At 50.3% G+C, this 21,630-nt stretch overlaps 1 protein-coding gene across 1 annotated transcript in view; it reads left to right on the top strand.

The window, feature by feature from the left end:
* Positions 1-21,630, top strand: part of WNT3A (Wnt family member 3A) — a 50,277-nt gene that overhangs the window by 19,837 nt on the left and 8,810 nt on the right. Inside the window, exon 3 of the mRNA XM_066266283.1 lies at positions 19,408-19,673. Within this exon, the coding sequence (XP_066122380.1) occupies positions 19,408-19,673 (266 nt within the window). The remainder of the gene's footprint in view (positions 1-19,407; positions 19,674-21,630) is intronic.

Genomic DNA, 21,630 nt, shown 5'->3' with positions numbered 1-21,630 from the left:
GATCCCGAGGTCACCAGCTTGAGCACGGGCTCATCTGGTTTGAGCAAAGCTCACCAGCTTGGACCCAAGGTCGCTGGCTCAAGCAAGGGGTTACTCGGTCTGCTGAAGGCCCGTGGTCAAGGCACATATGAGAAAGCAATCAATGAACAACTAAGGTGTTGCAATGAAAAAACTGATGATTGATGCTTCTCATTTCTCTTCGTTCCTGTCTGTCTGTTCCTATTTATCCCTCTCTCTGACTCTCTGTCTCTGTTAAAAAAAAGAGAGAGAGAGAAAAAACGTCCAGTCATTCAACTTTGAGTATTATTTGAGCTGTGGGTTTGTTATTACATGCTTTCTCAGATTGAAAAAATTCCTTCATTTTCGTAGTCTGTTTAATTTTATCATGAAAGTGTTGGATTACATTAAAAAATCTTTTTCTTCATCTATTAAAATGATCATGTGGTGTCCCCTTTATTCTATTAATGGGATGTGTTAGTGCTGGTTGATGTTTCTACAATACATTGAACCACCCTTCCATTCTTGAGATAGAGCTTCCTTGGCCATGATGTACAATTCTTTTCATCTGCTAGATGATTTGGCTTGCAAGGATTTTATTGAGGATTCCTGCATTAGTGTTTATAAAAGATATTGGTTTATAGTTTCTTTTCTTGTCTTTGTCTGGTTTTGGTAACAGGGTAATGCTGGCGCCACAGAATGTGTTTAAAAGTGTTCCTTCCTCTTGCTTTCTGGGAGAGTTTAAGAATGATCGGTGTTGATTCTTCTTTAAATATTAGGTATAATTCCTCCAAGCTTTTCTTTGTTGAGAGGTGTAAAACTACTGATTCAACCTTTTGACTTGTTCTAGATCTATTCAGATTTTATATTTCTTCTTGAGTTAGTTTTAGTAGTTTGTGTTTGCCTAGGAATTTCTCCATTTCATCTAGATTTTCTTGTTTCTTTGCATACCTCATAATTTTTGGTTGAAATTATGTACCTCTTTTAGTATTATAATATGATAAGTCTGGAAAATGTCATCCTCAGGGTTTCTTGTACTTGTCATGCCTTATAGTTACCTATTTGTTTAGTGACTTTTTTAAACTGTTTTTTACTAGTGTATTCTTTGGTATGTGTGGTCTCTGAAGTATCTATTTCTATTTTTATTTTATTTATTCATTTTTTTTAGAAAGGAGAGAGAGAGAGATGGGGAGGGAGAGAGAGAGGGGAGAGAGACAGAGAGAGAAGGGGGGAGGAGCAGGAAGCATCAACTCCCACATGTGCCTTGACCAGGCAAGCCCAGGGTTTTGAACTGGCGACCTCAGCATTTCCAGGTCGATGCTTTATCCACTGCACCACCACAGGTCAGGCTGAAGTATCTATTTCTTTAGGTTGTGGTCAGCTAATGGTTTGGCAGAAATTTCCTTAATATTCTGGAGCAAAAAAAAAATGCAAATAAAAGGAAAAAAAATACTCTTCTGGTTTTTTTAGATTGGCTGCATGCTGTGCACTCTTTCCATGTTGCTAGTCTGCTCACAGCTCTGCCTTAGTTTTGCTCCCTTCCACTGAACCTAGAGATCAGCTGGACATGAAAGCTTAAGATACTCCCTGAGCATGCATCCTGTCTTTGATATGCATGTAACTTTAGCCCTTCCAGGATACACAGGAGCTTTTCAGCAACATAGCTCTTCTCCCGGCTTTTCCTCCCAGGAAATGAATTCTACCTTTTCCCCAGGTAGCAGTGGCTTATTCATTTGATTTTTATTTTTTATTTTTTTATTTTTTACAGAGACAGAGTGAGTCAGAGAGAGGGATAGACAGGGACAGACAGACAGGAACGGAGAGAGATGAGAAGAATCAATAATTGGTTTTTCATTGCGCGTTGCAACACCTTAGTTGTTCATTGATTGCTTTCTCATATGTGCCTTGACCGCGGGCCTTCAGCAGACCGAGTAACCCCTTGCTGGAGCCAGAGACCTTGGGTTCAAGCTGGGGGGCTTTTGCTCAAACCAGATGAGCTCGTGCTCAGGCTGGCGACCTCGGGATCTCGAACCTGTGTCTTCTGCATCCCAGTCCAACGCTCTATCCACTGTGCCACCGCCTGGTCAGGCTTATTCATTTGATTTTTAATATTTCAAGAAACACCCTCCACTATGAGAGTTCCGATTTAGATATCCGTCCTTCAGGGAACCCAAGACAGGTCAAACCAAACAAACTTCTTGGGAACAAAGTCCACTACACTCCCTCCAGAGCCATCTACCCACATGGAAACAACAAAGACTGTCATCTCAAGACTTCACTGTGCCACAGAGACTGGTGGGCCATGGCCGTGTAAAAACACCAGAAAGCTTCTCAACCTTGTCAGAATTTTCCTTGACTCAGAATTTGCTTGGATGCTGAAAACCTTGGGCTCCTTTTCAGAGTTCTGAGGATGTGACAGTTTTTTCTTGATTTTTTCCCCCATGTTTCTGTGGAGGGGCAGAAAGTGACCTTAGCACTTCCTACTCTGCCATTTTCCTGATGTGACTTCATATCGCCTTTTGGGATCTAGTCTCAGGGGCCATGCATTGCCACATTTATGGATTGAGGCAGTTTTGAAGGCCCAACCAGAATCTGTGGTGGGGATCACAAACCCCACCCCCTGATGGCATGTCAAAGTCACCTTGAGAAATGAGCATGAAGGATGGGATGTGCGCTGGTGCAGCCAACCTGGGAATGCAGAGGAAGGAAAAATAACAAGAGATGTCTGGGAGGAAGATTCACCAGGTCCTTGGACTGCTGGCATGAGTATAGCAAGGGCCTGCTGAGGAGGAGTCCTGAGAGTGTAGCTGTGCCGCGGACCAGCACGGCTCCTAATAACGGTGCCGAATTAAGGAAACACACTTATTAAGAAAAAATGAGACCCGCAGGACTTTTCAAATGCTGATGGCAATATCCGAGTGCCCCAAAGCCCCAGTTTGCTTTATTATATAGTCATATGCAAATCAAGGAAGTCCTTGATACAAAGTTAAACATCCAAGGCTAAAACAGGAACTCTCCCAAGGCATAAACAGGAATCCCCCTACCATGCATAAGTGAAATCAACCAACATCTAAACAAACAAAGAGTAAGAGGAAGGGCATGTAAATTGCTTCCAGCAACTTAAGGAAGCAGTGAAGTGGGTGCAAATACTCAGCATCATAGCCAATATGGAGGTGAAGGGGGGAGAACTTAGCCTTTTGCTAAGCCTCGAATCTACAAAGGCTTTTTGCCATTTATGGTCCACAACATAGCTGAGTGTTGCTTTGAGAAATGGTGGGACCTGACTGTTTGTTCAAGGACCCAGGACTCCTCAGTGTCAGGTGATTATGACAATCCTCCCCAGGTGAGTCTGGGTTCTCTAGAGCTTGGTGGGGGAGGTCATACAGTGTGACCTTGACCAGCAAGTTTGCTCACTTCCTGGAGCATCAGCATCCCCATCTACAAAATGGAAAAATAATTGCTACTTAGCTGACTTTACAGAGTTACTGTAAGAGTAATTACTTAGGAGTTCCCCATGGGGATGGCCACTGATATGTGGGGGAGGAATTAGGTCCACAGGGCAATGTGGCACATCAGGCATGTGGGGACATGTATGCATGAGTCCGTGTATGTGTGTGTGTGTATGCATGTGTGTACATGTGTGAGCATGGAGCATTTGTGCATGTTGTACATGACTATGTGTGTATGAGTGTGCTCATGCTTGAGTATATGTGTGTAGTATGTGTGGTGTGCATATGTTGTGTGCATGTATGTGTTTAGTTCATGTATATACATGTGTGATGTGTCCATGTGTGTGGTGTGTGCAAATGTACATGTGTGTGTCATGTGGTGTGTGTGCGTGCGTGTGTATGAGTACATGTGTGTGCACATTAGCAAGCATGTATATGGTACAGTTTCTGCCTATGTGGGTTCCATGCTGTGTCTTGGTCAATGGTGTTGTGAGGCAAGGAAGAATGGTCAGCATTTACACCATGGCCGGGGACCTTAGATAGGGTCGTGGTGCCATCTGGCTTCCTGGCTTCAGAGTCCAAATAGAGGCTCTTACTGTTCCCATTCCCTCAGAAGGAAACAGTAGGATTTGAGAAAGCCTGTCCTACGTGGAGAGGCTACCATAAGGTGGTGGAGAAAGGCTGTTTCAGATGAGGTCAGGCCCCATCTGGAAGTCAGGAAGAAAAGTGGGGGGTTATTTCTGGGTTCTATTCTGTCCCATTGGTAAACACGTTTATCCCATTGATGCCCAGGCCATACCATATTGACTACCTGCAGTAAATTTTGGAATCTGAAAGTATGAGTCCTTAACTTGGTTCTGCCTTCCCAGGCTTGTTTTGGCTATTTGGGGCCCCTTACCATTCTACATGAATTTTAGGATCTGCTCATCAATTTCTGCAATAACCTTGAATTTTTAAGGATTGCTTTGAATCTGCAAATAAATTCTGGGACTATGGTCATCTTAACAATATTGTCTCCTGGTCCATTAACATGGGGTATCTTTCCACTTACTTCTGTCTTTAATTTCGATGACATTTTATTCTTTGCAGTGTACAAGTTTTGCATTTCTTTGGTTAAATTTATTTTTTAAGTATATTATTATTTCCGATACTATAGAAGGTGGAATTTTTTTAATCTCGTGCCTAGATTGTTCATTGCTGGTGTAAAGAAACAGTTGATTTTTAGTATTGATCTTATACAATGTAACGTTGCTGCGGGTTTATCACCTCTGATAGTTTCTGTGCATGCCTTAAGGATTTTCATGCTGTTTGCTAACAGATACTGTTTTCTTCTTTTCCTTCTTCCTTCCGATTCGTACACTCTTTATTATGATTTTTTTCTTGCTCAGTTGCCCTGGCTGGAGCCTCCAGAACAGTGTTGAAGAGCAGTGGGCAGAATAGGAGTTCTGATTTCCTCTTGATCTTTGAGGAATAGCTTTCAGTCTTTTACTACCGAGTATAATGTTAGCTGGTTTTACCGATCTCAGGGTGAGGATGCCAGTCCACATGAATAGGTAATGTGGGAGAGTTTTGAGAGAGAGAGAGACAGAGAGAGAGAGATATATATATGTAATATGTTTTTTGATCCTTTGCATTTTTTAAAATTACATGTGCCAAAAATCACCTAGTAATCTGTCATCAAAACATTTAAAAAATCTGTCAGCTCATGACTCAGTTAGGTTTTCTTTCATTCTGTGGGAAATAAAGGAATTGGGAGCATCTGATTTGCATGAGGTTTTGTGGCCCAGTGGTCATAACCAATGCCAGGCTGTACAGCAGTCTCTTCTTGGACAGAGTGGGAGAGGTTAAGCCTAGAAGGGGAGTCAGGAGCTTGAGCAAGGACACCTTGGACAACCCATCCCATCTAATGGCCCTGGCTTGTTTTTTCTGTGCAGCCCCGGGCTACATGACTAGCCTGGAGGACCCTGTGAGGTCATCCATTGTTCACATGGCATTGCCCTCACTGGATGCAGGTTCTGTCCTTCCTTCACACATCAGTATATCGGGTCCTGTCATCGTCAGTTCCAAACTGCACTCTTCCAACTGTGCTCAGGCCCATGAGCATCTCAGTCAACAAGGCTGTGGAAGCCCCGAGGCCTGCCTGACCTCTGCTTCTCCCCGGGAGGCACTGGAGCCTCATGGCTTCCTCAAGTGGGCACGTCTGCTCCCTGCATGCTTCAGACGACACTGCCCCAGACGTTGCCTGCCTGCCCAGAGCTGCATGCCCCTGTTTCCTGCCTCGCTGCACTCCACAGTCTGAAACAAGGGCAGTCTTTGTGACCCCATCTTCAAAGTCCTCGTCCTGTCCAGTGCCTGCTCATTCTTCAGCTCTCAGCCCACAGGTCCCGCCTGGGCAGTGGCTCCAGGCCCCCAGAGCTGCTCGGCATTTCCTGGCTCTGTCTGTGGCCCACTAATGCCAGCCCTCTCTAGGACAAGAATCTTATGTGGCCCCAACACCCAGCAGATGCACAGCAGATGCACGGGGAAGCTCTGATGTGTGCCCTGGCATACAGTAGGTGTTTAGTAAGGAGTTTCTGAGCAAGTGACTGAAAGACGAAGGATATGCCCGAGTATCCTGTGTGGGCACACTTCTCAGGGAAGATGGCACCTGAGCTGGATCTCATAGAGTTCTCTCTCTTCCTCTACCACATGTACACAGTGCTTTCCGGCAACGTGCTCAGTGTTTTATACCAAGCAATAAATTGAATCCTAACACTTGTCAAATGAGCCAGAGCTATGGGGTTTTTTTGTTTTGTTTTGTTTTTAAATTATTTTATTTTATTTTATTTTTACAGAGACAGAGAGAGAGTCAGAGTGAGGGATAGACAGGGACAGACAGACAGGAACGAAGAGATGAGAAGCATCAATCATTAGTTTTTCGTTGCGCATTGCGACACCTTAGTTGTTCATTGATTGCTTTCTCATATGTGCCTTGACCATGGGCTTTCAGCAGACCGAGTAACCCCTTGCTGGAGCCAGCGACCTTGGGTCCAAGCTGGTGAATTTTTGCTCAAACCACATGAGCCCAGGTTCAAGCTGGCAACCTTGGGGTCTCGAACCTGGGTCTTCCGCATCCCAGTCCGACACTCTATCCACTGCGCCACCGCCTGGTCAGGCCAGAGCTATGGTTTTAAGTAAGGAAACTGAGGCAAAATGAGGGGCCTGGCCAGGACTACTGAGGGTGCCCCAGACCGTGTGGAGTCAGCAGGGCCTCTCCAGGGAAGAGCTGAACCTGAAGGTGCCCAGGGCCTAGGGAGCCTCCTTCAGTTCTTCTGCATCCCCTAAGTTTCTCAAAGCCTCTCCTGTAAAGTCTAAACACCAGAAGCCACAAGGATACCTGGCCTCAGTGTTCTGACCCCCTGTGCCCCCACATCCACTCTCTCCATGTCTACTCTCCCACATCCACTAACCCACATTCACTTTCTCTACACCCACTCCCACATGTTCACACTCCATGTCCACTCACCCCAAGCCACCCTTCCCACATCCATGCCCCCAAAACCACTTCCCTTGTCTGATCTCTCCTATTCACATCCCCATCGTCACTCTCCCATGTTCATTCTCCCCACATTTACCATCTACAAGTCCACACCCACTCTCACGTGCCCTCTCACCCACTCCTCCACACTCCCACATCCATTCCCCATGCCCCATGCCCACACTCACCCCCATGTTTACTCTCCTCACATTCACTCCCCCACATCCAAGCTCCCGCCTCTGTCCTTTGCTCCCTGTGGCTCCCCTATCCAGTCTGTCCCATCCCTCCTCCCTCTTACACATCCCACCTTCTCCCCTTTCTGCTAGATTACAATTGCATCAGTCCCCACCCTTCACCACTTGTTCTAAATGGGACAGAAGCAGCCCCCCTCCCTTACTTGCCATGGGGCTGAGAAGTGGCTTGATCATTGTGGTGAATGGCTCAGAGGTGTAGTGAAGGATCCCGGGGTCCCAGAGAGAGGCCATCTCCTGAAGGCCATTGTGGAGAACCTCAGCTTCCCCCCACCCCCTGGCTGTAATCCATCTGATTGGATTAGGGTCAGAGCAATCCTAATTGTGTCAGAGGTCAACCAGGCTTTAGGGTAAGGTTCACAGGGTGCCTGCCACTCCCACCACCACCCTACTGTGGCAGCCTCATTGAACAGAATTTCACACCACCCGGCCAGCTGAGGAGAGGGGCCCAACTGTGTGTGGGCATGTGTGTGTAAATGTTTGAATGTGTGTGAGTGTGTATGGGGGTATAAAGATATGAGGGAGGCCCTGGCCGGTTGGCTCAGTGGTAGAGCATCAGCCTGGCGTGCAGAAGTCCCGGGTTTGATTCCCGGCCAGGGCATACAGGAGAAGCGCCCATCTGCTTCTCCACCCCTCCCCCTCTCCTTCCTCTCTGTCTCTCTCTTCCCCTCCTGCAGCCAAGGCTCCATTGGAGCAAAGATGGCCCGGACAGTGGGGATGGCTCCTTGGCCTCTGCCCCAGGCGCTAGAGTGGCTCTGGTCGCAGCAGAGCGACGCCCCCCCCCCCCGAGGGGCAGAGCATCGCCCCATGGTGGGCAGAGCATAGCCCCTGGTGGGCGTGCTGGGTGGATCCCGGTCGGGCGCATGCGGGAGTCTGTCTGACTGTCTCTCCCCGTTTCCAGCTTCAGAAAAATTAAAAAAAAAAAAAAAAAAAAAAGATATGAGGGAAATGCCTGACCAGGTGGTGGCGCAGTGGATAGAGTGTCGGACTGGGATGTGGAGGAACCAGGTTCGAGACTCCAGGGTCGCCAGCTTGAGCGCGGGCTCATCTGATTTGAGCAAAGCTCACCAGCTTGGACCCAAGGTCGCTGGCTTGAGCAGGGGGTTACTCGGTCTGCTGTAGCCCCACGGTGAAGGCACATATGAGAAAGCAATCAATGAACAACTAAGGTCTCGCAACAAAAACCTGATGATTGATGCTTCTCATCTCTCTCCATCCTGTCTTTCTGTCCCTCTCTCTGACTCTCTGTCACTGTAAAAAAAAAAAAAAAGATATGAGGGGAAGAGTGGTCACACTTGCTACTTTTAGCACACACACATGCACACACACATGTGCACACACACTCCCTGCCACCTGCCTGGTCTGTGGCTGGACCCCTAGAACATGCCGGCAGGGTAAGTGGAGTTGGGAGGTAGAGGTGAACCCTGGCTTGGGACAAAGCAGTAAGACCGTGTAACCTGCCTCATGGGGCAGAAAGCATGTGAAGAATTTTTGCATGCATGAAGGCTGGTGCAGAATTGCTGCTTAGCTTATCTGTTCCCTATCCCAGGCAGGGCTCTGGACACCTGAAATGTCTGCTTTCCCCAGAGCTGGCCAACACCCCTTCTTGACCCATGAAGTGGAGGAGTGGGGAGGGCACAAAGCAGGAAAGGCAGGTCTCAGAGCTCAGAGCCTGAGCAGACGCCCTGAAGGAAAGCCAACCAGGCCATGAATCTAGGGAGCACAGTGACACAGGGCCAGCCTAGGGTCCAAGCATAAGAGGGACTCTGCTGGGGAGCATGGATTTGTGGGGAGCAGAGCTCCCATCCAGGTGGGGCATTTCGCCTAAAAGCAATGGCAGGGGTCATGAGGGGTGAGTTATCCACAATAGGAAGTAACCCCCAGTTGCATCCTTCAGTGACCCCAGGAACTAGGCCATGCCCTTTCACGAGTTTTGTGCCTTTGGCGTTAATAGAGTCAGGAGCCTGTCACTTCAGAGTACTGATTGGTTCCCCAGGACCTCTAAGCCCCTCATGCAAGGTTTGTGGTGTCAATGAAGTTCTCAGCTGGTGTGTGCCTGGTCCCCCAACCTTCCCCCTTCTTGTAGTGGGGCTGAGCTGGGGAGGAGCAGGATGGGGCAGCACAGCCTGTCCCCTCTCTGGCAGAGCTCTCCGTCCAGGCTCCAAGAGGTGGTCTGCTGCCTCCCTGGGAGGGCTGGGTGCAGGCACGAGCTGGGCGCAGGGCACAGGAGGGGCCTAAATAGAAGGCCTGGAGGGGATCAGCATTCCCAACTCGGGTTGCAACCTCTGACCCTCATCGGAAAGTGTTTCTGTGCTCGATGGTGGGAGCTCCCTCCTATATCATTAACTTTCCCCAGTGGGAGGGGTGAAGGCGCCAGAGAAACCCCATGATGCCCTGCTGTGCCCGACTCAGAGCACAATGTGCCCGCCAGGACGACAAGATTAAACACAGAGACAAGGGAAAATGCTGCCGGATTCACACGCCCAAGGGCCGTGTTCAGCGTGTGAACAGTGCTCCCTGCACATACCTCCCGGTTGCTATGACCAGCCTGCTATGGCCTAATCGCAGATGAGGGGGAAATTCATATAAAATATCGCTCGCCATTGTGGGCCTAACGCGGCGTGACAGTGGCTCACAAAGCCAAATTCATTAGCCTCAGCAGGTAATCAAAGGACACTGGCAGGGCTGCCAGTGCGGCAGTGTCAGGAGCCTTGGCCACAGTGGGACGCCAGCCGCATTCCTCTCTCAGGTGGCTCCCAGAAGCAGGATTACCAGATGCCATTGAGACCCCACCACCACCACTGCTGCCCACCTCATTTTGGGACCAGGGAAGGTAATTATTGTGGAGGGGGAGACACTGGCAGGTCTTGGCCCTACAGGGCCACAGTCTTGGGGCATTGATCGAGGGAGAGATGCCAACCCAATGATCACTCTAGGAGTGCCTTGGGCCTCTCACCTGCCAGGTAAGAAGACCCTATAAGGCCCTAGGCCACCTGGGGAGGTTGGGAGGCCCTTAGAGGGAGGCTGAGGGTACAGCGTGGTTGAGGGCACTCCAGTTCTCTCCATGATCCATCAAGGAAGGTCTGTAGGCAGGCAGGGGCAACGTGACACACGGAGGACCCCAAGGAAGCCTGAAGGTCAACATTGCCCAGAGGAGAGATGGAGCCCAGGAGTCTGGTGGGTGGCGGGGAGGGCTGCACCCATGTGAGGGAGGAGGTCAGCCAAGAAGACACTCTGACGAGTGGGTCCTGCAGCTCCTAAGGGAGTCACACCCAACCTTGCCTTTGGCTGAGTCTCCACCTGGCCACCAGATGACAATAGCCAGGCCCCTGAGTCCCAGAGGTCAGTAACCAAGAGCCTGACTTCACATATGGAACAGGCCAGAGACACATAGCACACAATAGGAACCTGAGCGGGGAGAGGGAGTGTGCCAGAGACCCCCAGGTGAGCTCCTCCCCTTCCACACAGCTGCTGGGTCTGGCCACCATCAAGAGGGAGGAGGCTTACAAATATGAGGCTGTAATGGTGCCTGGGGGCTCATCCCAGGAGCACCTCCTCTCCATCCAGCATTACCGCCCTAAAGGTGGGGATGCATGAGAATCACCTGGAACATTTTACAGATATAGATGTCCTTCAAAACTGTGGCCCCAAGCCCACTGGTAGACCTGCAGTGACACAGGGCTTGGGTGACCTTGTCCTTGCAGAGCTTCCCAAGAAGACCATCTAGTGGACCCCACAGACAGAACATCCCAGAGATTCAGCTTACTGTTCAGAGATCATGTTTGAACCACAGTCCCCTTCCAGGGACCTCCACTGCCTGGGGTTACTCTTGTCCTTCAGAAAGTCCGCTCCAGTTTCTCCTCAGGTCAATGGGCTAGTCTCAGAAACCCCTACTCCTCGTCCAATATTAGCACCCTACAGTCTTCTTTTCCCAGGAGAGAACAGATAGGTATTCATTCACCCCACCATTGCAGTGGGGTGTGGGCCCTGCAGGGTCAGTGGGGTTCCTGCCTCCTTAAGGCTGCAGCTACAGACACAGTCTGGTGGAGTCTCGGGACCCCTTGCTGGAAGTGCAGAAGCCTCTCAGGACCTTCTGTCTGGGCTCTCTGCTCACTGCTGTGCAGCCCGGCCCAGTGGCTGCCCTGTTCTGAGCCTCCACGTGCTGGGGCTGAGAGAGCACTCCTCTCCCTGTCTGGGCTGGTTCTCTCATCAGTGATAAAGGGTTCACAGTCTGGGGCAGACTGGCCTCCAGGCTGTACTTTCCTTTCAGTCTGACTGAAACAGCCTCCTGGGTGACCTCCCTGAGGGAAGGTCAGCTTGGGGACAGAGAGTGGGGCCTTCGTCTCCACTTATAACATAGTTGGTGTTCAATAAATTTCTGCCAATTTTGTGATGAAATATGACAGACAAGATCCTTGGAATAATTTTTTGAAAGTTTCTTCAATATATAGGACTTTGGAAATAGAGATTTTTTGATGTTTAAAAAAAAACAACTCCTCTTCTGAACCTGACCTGTGGTGGTATAGTGGATAAAGCATCAACTTGGAATGCTGACATCACCAATTCGAAAGCCTGGGCTTGCCCCCAGTCGAGGATCCTATGAGAAGCAACTAGAGTTGACGAAGTCCTTTTCTGGAATGATAAGAGTCATTTTTATATGTTTTGCCCTCTTGTGACAAAGTAACATGTGGCAGTTCTCTTTCAGTCCTCAAATGGTCTCTGATTACTTGACAAGCTCCTGGAAACAAGAGAATTGTTAAGATCCCTTTAGTTCTAAGTTCTGGGAGGTGATATAACTGCCAAAGCCCAACTCATAGGTGACACTTGGCTGCCCACACCTCGGGCTGCACTGGCCTTGTCTGTGGTGGGTTCCACCAGACAGCTCTTCCTGCCCTCCTTCAGATGCCCAACTCCTCACACAGGACTCCCTCATCTGTACCAGATGCTCCCCATCCATCCACCACCCACCCATCTATCATCTATCCATTAATCATCTACCTATCCATCCCTCTACCATGCATACATTTACCACCCCCCATTCATCCATCCCTCCCTCCCAGGCCTGCCCCAAAGCTCGTGTTGCCAGGCCTACTGTATGTCCATATTCCCCCCACTTGCTCCTTCATTAACTGTAAGTTCCCGAAGGCAGATGACTCCACACAGCCCAAAGCAAGGAACCTGACAACAGCAGAGCTGGCTACTAAAGGGATGGAAGGGTTCCTCTGGTTCACCTTCCTTCTTCCCAGTGCAAAGATTCTCTCCACCTAATAGTAGGTCAGCCATCCAGCTTCTGCTTAATTGCCAGTGGGACAGGTAGCTCTTTCACCTTCTGAAAACATGGGTTGTTAGAAGCTTTATTACAAGGAGCAGCAACCCACTTTGTTTCAGAATTATTCTTATCTTGGCTCTTAAGAATAGGCACCTTGCATCTTACTCATCTCGTATTCTTAGTTCTGAGTTTGTTGTATATCTCATTATACACTCTCAGATCCTGGATGGATAAAAGGGTTGATGGATAAATAGAAGAAGGATAGATGGCAGGTGGATGGATGAATAGATGGTTGGTAGTAGATGGATGGGAGATGGGTAGAAGGGAGGTTAGATCATTGGTAGTTTGCATGAACTCAATAAATAATTGTTAGTGAGACAACATTAAGTCTCATTAAGTTAGTAAGACAACTAGGAAGATGGTTTTCCTACTGGAAAATATTGTCTTACAAAATGATTTTGTCATGTGATTTCCTCCCTTAATTCTCCCTGCCTGATCACAGTGTGGGAATAAGAGTTCTGGGCCTGAAGGATGCAGACCTGAGGTAGCACAAGAAGCTTATCTAGCCTGACCGGTGGTGGCACGGTGGATAGAGTGTTGACCTGGGACACTGAGGGCCCAGGTTCGAAACCACAAGGTTGCTGGCTTGAGCACAGGGTCCCCAGCTTGAACATGGGGACATTGACATGATCCTATGGTTGCTGGCTTGAGCTCAAAGGTCACTGACTTGAGCCCAAAGTCTCTGGCTTGAGCAAGGGGTCACTGGTTCGGCTGAAGCCCCCTGGTCAAGGCTCATATGAGAAGCAATCAATGAACAACTGAAGTGCCTCAACCACTAGTTGATGCTTCTCATTTCTCTTCCTTCCTGCCTGTCTCTGCCTCTCTCCCTCCTTCCCGCTCTCTCTCCCTTTCTCTCTCTCTCTCTCTCCCTCTCTCTCTCTCTCTCTCTCTCTCTCTCAAGCTTATCTAGGCTCCACTCCAGAGGCATGACACACTGGCAGCACTGGTTCTTAAGCACTCCCTCTCCCCTCAGTAGCCTGTGTCTCCTTCTCTCTTAACCTCATATAGCCCATTGGAAAGAAGGCATTTTGCTGGTGAAGAAGGTGTCTCCCCAGGGCAAGATGGTTCCCCAGCCCCTCCTCAGGAGCTACTTTGTTGTGTAAACAGAAATAGGAACCCCTACAGAAGCTGTGCTGTCTGTGGATAAGAACTTTGCTGTGACTGGGGCAGCCCCTGGGCTGGAGACCCTCCCCACCCATAACCTCTGTACACTGAGGCCATTCCAGCCAGTAGGTAATGACCTCAATGTTCAAACCCTCGTGGAAATCTGACAAAGGCAGTGGGTTCTCTATCTAGAAACTGGGTGGAGTTTCCAGACATGTGCTGCCATTCCTGCTCACAGTTTCAGGAGCGTTACGAACCCCCAGAAGCCTGCTCAGTGCTCCTGGGTTAAAAGGTCTTCCTTCTACATGGCCTCAAGATGCATTTTAACTTTTCCTCTGGAAACAATTGTCACCTTACAGAAGCATTGCAGAAATGAGTCCAAACCCACACCTTGGCCTCTCTCAGGGTTGTGATGTCACACAAACCCAGCTGCAGTCATCCAAACTAAGTTCCATCACCATTAACTAAACTCCAGACTTTACCCAGGTTTCACCCACTTTTTCACTTGTTCCTTCTTTGTCCAGGATCTTATTCTGGCCTTTGTCCTTCATGCCCTTGAGACTGGAAAGTCTGCCCAAGTCTCTGAGTTTCCTGATGATGAGATCAAAGTTACGCGTCTTCAGCGAGAATGCCTTTGAAGGTGATGGGATGTCCTCAGAGTGCCATCTGTCTGGAGAAGTGCACGGTATACACGTCTGTCTTGTGCTGGTGTGGCCACCTTGGTCCCTCTGGTGAGGTGGCCATGCCTGGTTTCTCCAGCGCAGTCACGGTTTTTACTTGGTGCTGGATCAGTAGCTCAGGGAACTGTTCAGGCCTGTGTCTTTAGTTTTAAAGTGGACTTTCTTTGCCCGTATGAACCATATCACGTGTTTTTTGTTTTTTTGTTTTTTTTCTTTTTTCTGAAGCTGGAAACAGGGAGAGACAGTCAGACAGACTCCCGCATGCGCCCAACCGGGATCCACCCGGCACGCCCACCAGGGGGCGATGCTCTGCCCATTCTGGGCGTCGCCATGTTGCGACCAGAGCCACTCTAGCGCCTGAGGCAGAGGCCACAGAGCCATCCCCAGCGCCCGGGCCATCTCCGCTCCAATGGAGCCTTGGCTGCGGGAGGGGAAGAGAGAGACAGAGAGGAAAGTGCGGCGGAGAGGTGGAGAAGCAAATGGGCGCTTCTCCTGTGTGCCCTGGCCAGGAATCGAACCCGGGTCCTCCACATGCTAGGCCGACGCTCTACCGCTGAGCCAACCGGCCAGGGCTTATCATGTGTTTTTGAAACTGAAGCAGAGGTTTCTTTCCTCCTCTAGCACATTGAAGACCACCGTGGCATCCTCAGCTATCAGCACTTTATATGAGAGGCCCCTCCTCATCTGGCAGAAGGGACATTGAGGCCCTCAGTGGATGAGAGAGGATGTGTGCAGGATTGCACAGGTAGATGGCGACAGACTGGACAAGAATGAAGTTTGTTTTCCTCCAAGTTCAAGGGGAAGCCCCCACAACCCTCCACCCCCACCCACGCAGCCTTTTCCTCGGTGTGTCTGGCCACCTGGGTTATTTGCCTGAGGTTGATAAGCAGGGATCTCTAAGCCCTTGTTGTGGGCTGTGGGGCAAGGTCCCTGCTTGCTCTCCCCTTATCTCCAGAGGGGAGTGGTGGAGAGGGGCTTAGTAGGGTAAGAGGCAGAGGCAGAGCTAGGGTCCTTCTATAGGAGACTGCCCTGAGTACCCTGGGCTGTAAGGCAAGCTTTGCTGGGGCTGGCAGAGGGTATTCAGGCCTTAGAGACCCTTGAGGATGGTGACCAGGGCCTTTAACCAGCTGAGTAAAGAGGGTGCAGTGAAGGAAGGCACCAGGCTGTGTGTGTGGGGGGGTCCCTGGAGAGTCCAGGACATATGGGTTCTGCCCTGTACCCTGAGCTGCTGTGGGAGGGGTGGCCAGGAAAGCTGGCCCCCAGGAGTCCACGGGCCATCCCAACAACAGCCCCTAACGCGGGCTGCACCAGCGGGCAAGGAGGCATCAGGCTAGCCCTGCAGGGGAAAGGAAAGGAGGAATTGGGAGCCGAAGGTGTGAGAAGTGGGGAGGAGGCAGCGTTCGTCCTTGACAACACAAAATAAGGGTAGGAGCTCTGCCTGTGAACTGGTCCATTGTATTATGTAAGAAACAGAGTGAGGAGGCTTCATGAGTCTTGGGAAGGCAGCTACCTGGCTGGTACTTGAGAAAGGGGAAGATGAGGAGAACTCTCCTGGATCTGTTCAAGGACAAACTGACTGGAGAGGGGCAAAGAGCCAGGCCCCACAGGGTAGGCCTGCCCAGATGGGCTCAGACCCTACTGAACAACCTGCCTCAGCCCAGGGCCCCACCCAGTCCTCAGACCGGGTCCTTGCTCCTCAACAAACATCTTTGTGACAGCCTGGTGCTCTTGCTTGGAAACAAAAGATGAGCATGACATAGTCCCTGCCTCAGGGGACTTCTAGACCAAGGAGGGATCTCCCATGGTGCCTGAGAGCCTGAGTTGCCAAGAGTAGACCATGTGCAGACATCATGGCCACAGGACCCTATCCTGTGCCCCAGACATTGGGGAGTAAGACAGGTGCCACATGAGCGTTGGAACAGCTAGAGAAACCTGAGGAAAGGACACTAGCTGAGTGTAGCTGGAGACCAGGTAGTAGCTGACAGTCCTGGGAGGGCCATACACAGGCAGGAGTCAGCCCGTGTTCAGTCAAACAAGAACATAGCGTCAAGAACTCGACAAGGGGCCAGGCAGAGCCAGAGAGAGCGCTGTGGACAAAGCGCTGTGCCCACAGCCTGTGTATGTGTGTTTGTGTGCATATATATGTGCATGTATGTGTGTGTGTTTATGCATAGATGTTGGTGTCTATGAGTGTGTGAGAGAGTATGTCTATGGGTGTGTATGTCTGGGTCTACCTGTGTCTCTGTGTACATGTATTTGCATGTGTGTCCATGTATGTTTGTGTGTCTATATGTGAGAGAGAGTATGTCTGTGGGTGTGTATGTATGTGTGGCTGTGTGGCCATGTGTATGTGAGTGAATGTCTGTGTGTGAGTTTTTACGGGCATGCATGTGTGTTTCATGCATGTGTGCATGTGTGTTTATATATCTATGTATGTCTGTGTATCCGTGTGTGTGGTGCACAGATGAGTAGGGGAGGAAGCTGGAGGCTAGTGTGCAGGTCCCACCAGGTGCTCCCTCTGGTCCTGGTCCTGGTCCTGGGCTGTACTTCTGGGGAAGTGTTGGGTGGACAGGATGGGCCTGCTGCCTCACACCCCAGGCCAGAGCAGCTTTCAGTCTGGGGCAGTCCTGAGCTGGCAGTGTGAGGCTTTGTGGGGCATATGCCTGGGTGTGTGGCGCAGAGCTTCCCCAAAGCAGGGAGAGTCAAGGGCTGCTCTGGTCAGAGCAGAGGGAGGACAGGGGATGCCAGGGCCTGCACTGGGCTGTCAGAAAGTGTTGGCAAATTTATGGAAAGTCATTAAAAGCAGAAGTGGGGCCAGATGACCAGTGGGAGGCCAGTGCAGAGGGCTTCCTGCAACACAGTCTGCGCGTGTTCTTGGTATCTGTGAAAATGCCAGTGTTTTGGTAGCAGGTGTTTATGGGTGTAAATGAAGCTGGGTGGGATGTGAACACCTGGGCCTGAGGCACGCGTTCCTGGCTGCAAACCTGGAAGCAACCTGAAACCTCTGCTCACTCCCCAGGGTGGAGCCCACCTCCTCATATCCCTCCCAGAAGAAAAGCCCCTGGGCATTGAGGTGGGCTGAGGAGACAGCAACAGCCCTTCCCCATTACTCTCCCGTGGCCAGTGGGAGCCCAGCAGGGTCCAGGCCTGCCTCTGTGCCTCTGCCCAGGAGGAGCTTAGGGGAACACCACAGGGCACTCTCTTGCCCAGTGCCCTAGTCAGTCTTGTTCCCACATCTCTCCAGCTCCCTTCTCCCTCCTGCCAACCTAGGGCTTGAAGAGAGACAGGAGCCAGAGCCAGAAAGGTGGGGAGCAGGATTCCACATAAGGGAAGCAAAGACACCTATGGCACTCTAGCCATCACAGCCAAGTTAAGGTTTAACCTGGGCCTGCTGGGCTCCAAAGCCTTTGGAGTTTTTTTTGCTAAGTTTTTTTAATTCCTGCTAGTTGCAGGGAACCTCCATGAGGCCATCTGGCTTCCTGCTGTTTGTTTCTCCAGCAGGGCTTGGCAAACAGCAGGCACTCCATATGCAAGCTTGTGGAATGGTGAGCTGAGGAGGGAGTGAGTTCTATCAGCTCACCTGGGGAACCAGGGCAGTCCCACCCCCTTCACCCAGAACCCGGAGCCACTCTGAATGTTTGCACTCACCCAGGAGGCGGTGCATTCTTCCCAAGTAAAGTCCTGCTGGGAGGTGCTAGGCTGCTCCCTCCATGTCCTGTGCTTCCTTCAGGTCCTGCCAGCCCAGCAGAACACCCATGCCCTTGCTTCACCTCTGTGTGTGCTTCCTAACTGTCCTGCAAGACCAGCTGTTCAATGCTTCTGTCTATCAGGATCAGGCTACACCGCCCCTGCCCAGCGAGGTTCAGGAGGGCCTCCCTGGACGCCAGTATACACCTCGGTCTGATCCTTTTGCCTCACCTGCTTCTTCCTCCCAAGCGCCAGCCCGCCCACACTTCCCTTCTGCAAAATCAATGTTACTTCCTCTGACTCAGTTTCCCATGTGTGAAAGCAAGAGGCTGCATGCGAGAGTCCAGGTAGCCTCAATACCAGCCTCCAGGTTAATGGGGGCCTGGAAGCTGTCCTGCGGCGGGCATCAGGTAGCCCCCAGATGAGGTGTGCACTGGCAGTGCCTGGTGTCCAGGGTGATGGAAGGGGAGGATGTGCAGGCATAATAACAGCATAGGCAGCAGCACATGGCCAGAGCCACACTCTGGGCATGTCCTAGAGCTGCTGGAAGCTCCAGGAAGTCTGGGCAGGAGGGCTGCACCCCAGGGCCACAGGGTGGTCTTTTTTCAGTCAGCATGATTATTTTGAAGCCATACTCGTTTTCCAATTACCGCTAAATAGAATTTCATTTTATGAAAATGCCACAATATTTTTTATGAATATATCATGGACAAATACATTGTATTAGTTTCAGGTGTATAACATAATAATTTGATGTGCGTAGATACTGCGAAGTATTGTTAACATCCATCAACCACACATAGTTACTATTTCTTGTGTGTGATGATAACACTTAAGACCCACTCTCAGCAAGTTTCAGGTATAAATTACAGCAGTGGTGACTACAGTCACCACCTTGGACATTACATTTCAGCACTTAGTTATCTTATATCAAAGTTTTCTATCCATTTACCTGTTGCTAGACATTTGGAAGCTCCTACTTGGGGCTGTTACAAATAAAGCAACCCTGGCATTTGCTTCCTGGTCTTTGCGTCAATGTGGGCTTTCTGCGGGGTAAGTACCCAGTAGGTGATGGCAATGTCAGACGGTACGGGGTATGTGTATGTTTTTAGAAGCTGCCAAACTGCTTTCCAAAGGACACTCCCATTTCCCTCCAGCCAGCAGTATTTAAAGTCCTCACCAGAATTCCCTGTGATCCATGTTTCTGATTACATCATCCTGCTCTTCCTCACCACAAGTGCCATCTGGCATCATTTCTTGGGTTCCTTTGCCCTGAGTGGACTTTCTTTGGAGGAGCTCTCTTTCCTCCTTGGGTCCTCTGGAGACACAAACTCTATCCCCTAAGCCTGCCCTGCCCCATTCCACCCTACTGACCGCATGCCTGTCTCTGCAGCCACCCGTGAGTCCGCCTTTGTGCATGCCATCGCAGCGGCTGGCGTGGCCTTTGCGGTGACACGCTCCTGCGCCGAGGGCTCTGCCGCCGTCTGTGGATGCAGCAGCCGTCACCAGGGCTCCCCAGGCCATGGATGGAAGTGGGGTGGCTGCAGCGAGGACATCGAGTTTGGAGGGATGGTGTCTCGGGAGTTTGCAGATGCACGGGAGAACAGGCCCGATGCCCGCTCTGCGATGAACCGCCACAACAATGAGGCTGGGCGCCAGGTAAGTCCACCTGTGTGTCCTAGGGGTGTACCTGGCCTGTGCATTTTGAGTTGTTGGGGGGAGGTCTCTGACCTCGGCACTATGTGCCCTAGGTGTGTTCCAGGGGGCCCTCTGAGCACAACCCTGTAGGTCTCCAGGAATTAGGTTTCCTGAGCAGGATGTGTGCCTTGGTCCCTTGAAGAGTGTAGTCCATTGGCTATGATGACCAGGCTGGGGGGGGGGGGTCTGCTCATCTCTGACCCAGGCTGTCTGAAACACAGTACTGTCTACACAGAATGGTAGGTCCACCTCTAGAGTTGGGGGTCACCAGGAAGGAGGAATGGGATAAAGACCTGTTTTGCAGGAGCTCCTGTACAACCAGAGAGAGAGCCAGAAAGCTACAGCACCCCGTGGGAAGTTCTGTGATAAGGAAATGTACAAACACAGGTGACCTGGTACAGGAGAGGGTCCAGACCCAGGCTGGAGTCTCAAAAAAAACACCTCTGTTGCCAACGGTGATGAGTGGAGAAATGCAGAGCAATGGAAGTTATCTAGGTGGTGGGAGGCCAGGAGAGCATCTAGGCAGCCCAGAGGTGAGACTGCATGTTAGTTAGTCTAGGTAGAATATGGAGAACAGAAGGAGAAAGAGAATTTTGGGGATGGAGAGCCTAGTGGGACCACGCTGTGAGGGTGCTGTGAACCCTGCTAAAAAGGGCTAGGTGAGAAGGTCAGTGAGAAACTGACAGAGGTGACTGTGGCCTGACCTATGGTGGCACAGTGGATAAGGCACTTGACCTGGAATGCTTAGGTCGCTGGTTTGAAACCTGGGACTTGCCTGGTCAAGTCACATACTCAAGAAGTAACTGCTGCAGGTTGATGCTTCCTGCTTCTTCCCCTCGCTCTCTCTCACTCTCAAATGAATAAATAAAATCTTATTTAAAAAAAAGAAGAAGTAACAGTATAGGGACCTAGAGGTGTCCAGTAGAATTAGCAACAATAAAGATGGCACTGGCTTTGACCAGTGGAACTAGAGGGTTGCAGAGGGCTGAACAGTGAACAAGGACATTCAACTTCCAACAATGGGGACTAGGTGAGTCACATTAATCTCTCCGCTGAAGACAACTACAAATGCATGATGGAATGCAAAAAGTGCCCTGTTACAATTAAAGACCGCTCACATGTATATAATCACCTGATCTATCACAGAGAAGACAGTACAGTGCAGAGCGGGAAATGGGCTTTTCAGTCAATGGTGTTCAGTCAATTGAATCACAATATGGAAAAAAATAAGCTTTACTTCTATCTCACACTGTATATTAAATAAATGACAAACTCAAAAGATTTTACCAGAAAAGGTAAAACAAACAAACAAAAATGCTTAGAAGAAGACCCAGGAGACATTTTTAGGGTAGGCAAAGATTTCTTTCTTTTTTTAAAAAATTTGTTTATTGATTTTAGAGAGAGAAGAGTGGGGAAAGAGAAATATCAATCTGTTCCTACATGTGCCGTGACAGGGGATCAAACCCACAACCTCTGCATATCAGGACGATGTTCTAACCAATGGAGCTATCTGGCCAGGGCAGCAAAGATTTAAAATAGGCCAAAGAGCCCTGACCGGTTGGCTCAGCGGTAGAGCGTCAGCCTAGCGTGCGGAGGACCCGGGTTCGATTCCCGACCAGGGCACACAGGAGAAGCGCCCATTTGCTTCTCCACCCCTCCGCTGCGCCTTCCTCTCTGTCTCTCTCTTCCCCTCCCGCAGCCAAGGCTCCATTGGAGCAAAGATGGCCCGGGCGCTGGGGATGGCTCTGTGGCCTTTGCCTCAGGCGCTAGAGTGGCTCTGGTCGCAACATGGCGACGCCCAGGATGGGCAGAGCATCACCCCCTGGTGGGCAGAGCCTCGCCCCTGGTGGGCGTGCCGGGTGGATTCCGGTCGGGCGCATGCGGGAGTCTGTCTGACTGTCTCTCCCTGTTTCCAGCT

Source organism: Saccopteryx bilineata, chromosome 1 (assembly GCF_036850765.1).
Source record: "Saccopteryx bilineata isolate mSacBil1 chromosome 1, mSacBil1_pri_phased_curated, whole genome shotgun sequence".
NCBI classification, from domain to species: Eukaryota; Metazoa; Chordata; class Mammalia; order Chiroptera; family Emballonuridae; genus Saccopteryx; species Saccopteryx bilineata.
This window is presented reverse-complemented; position numbering and strand designations above follow the sequence as displayed.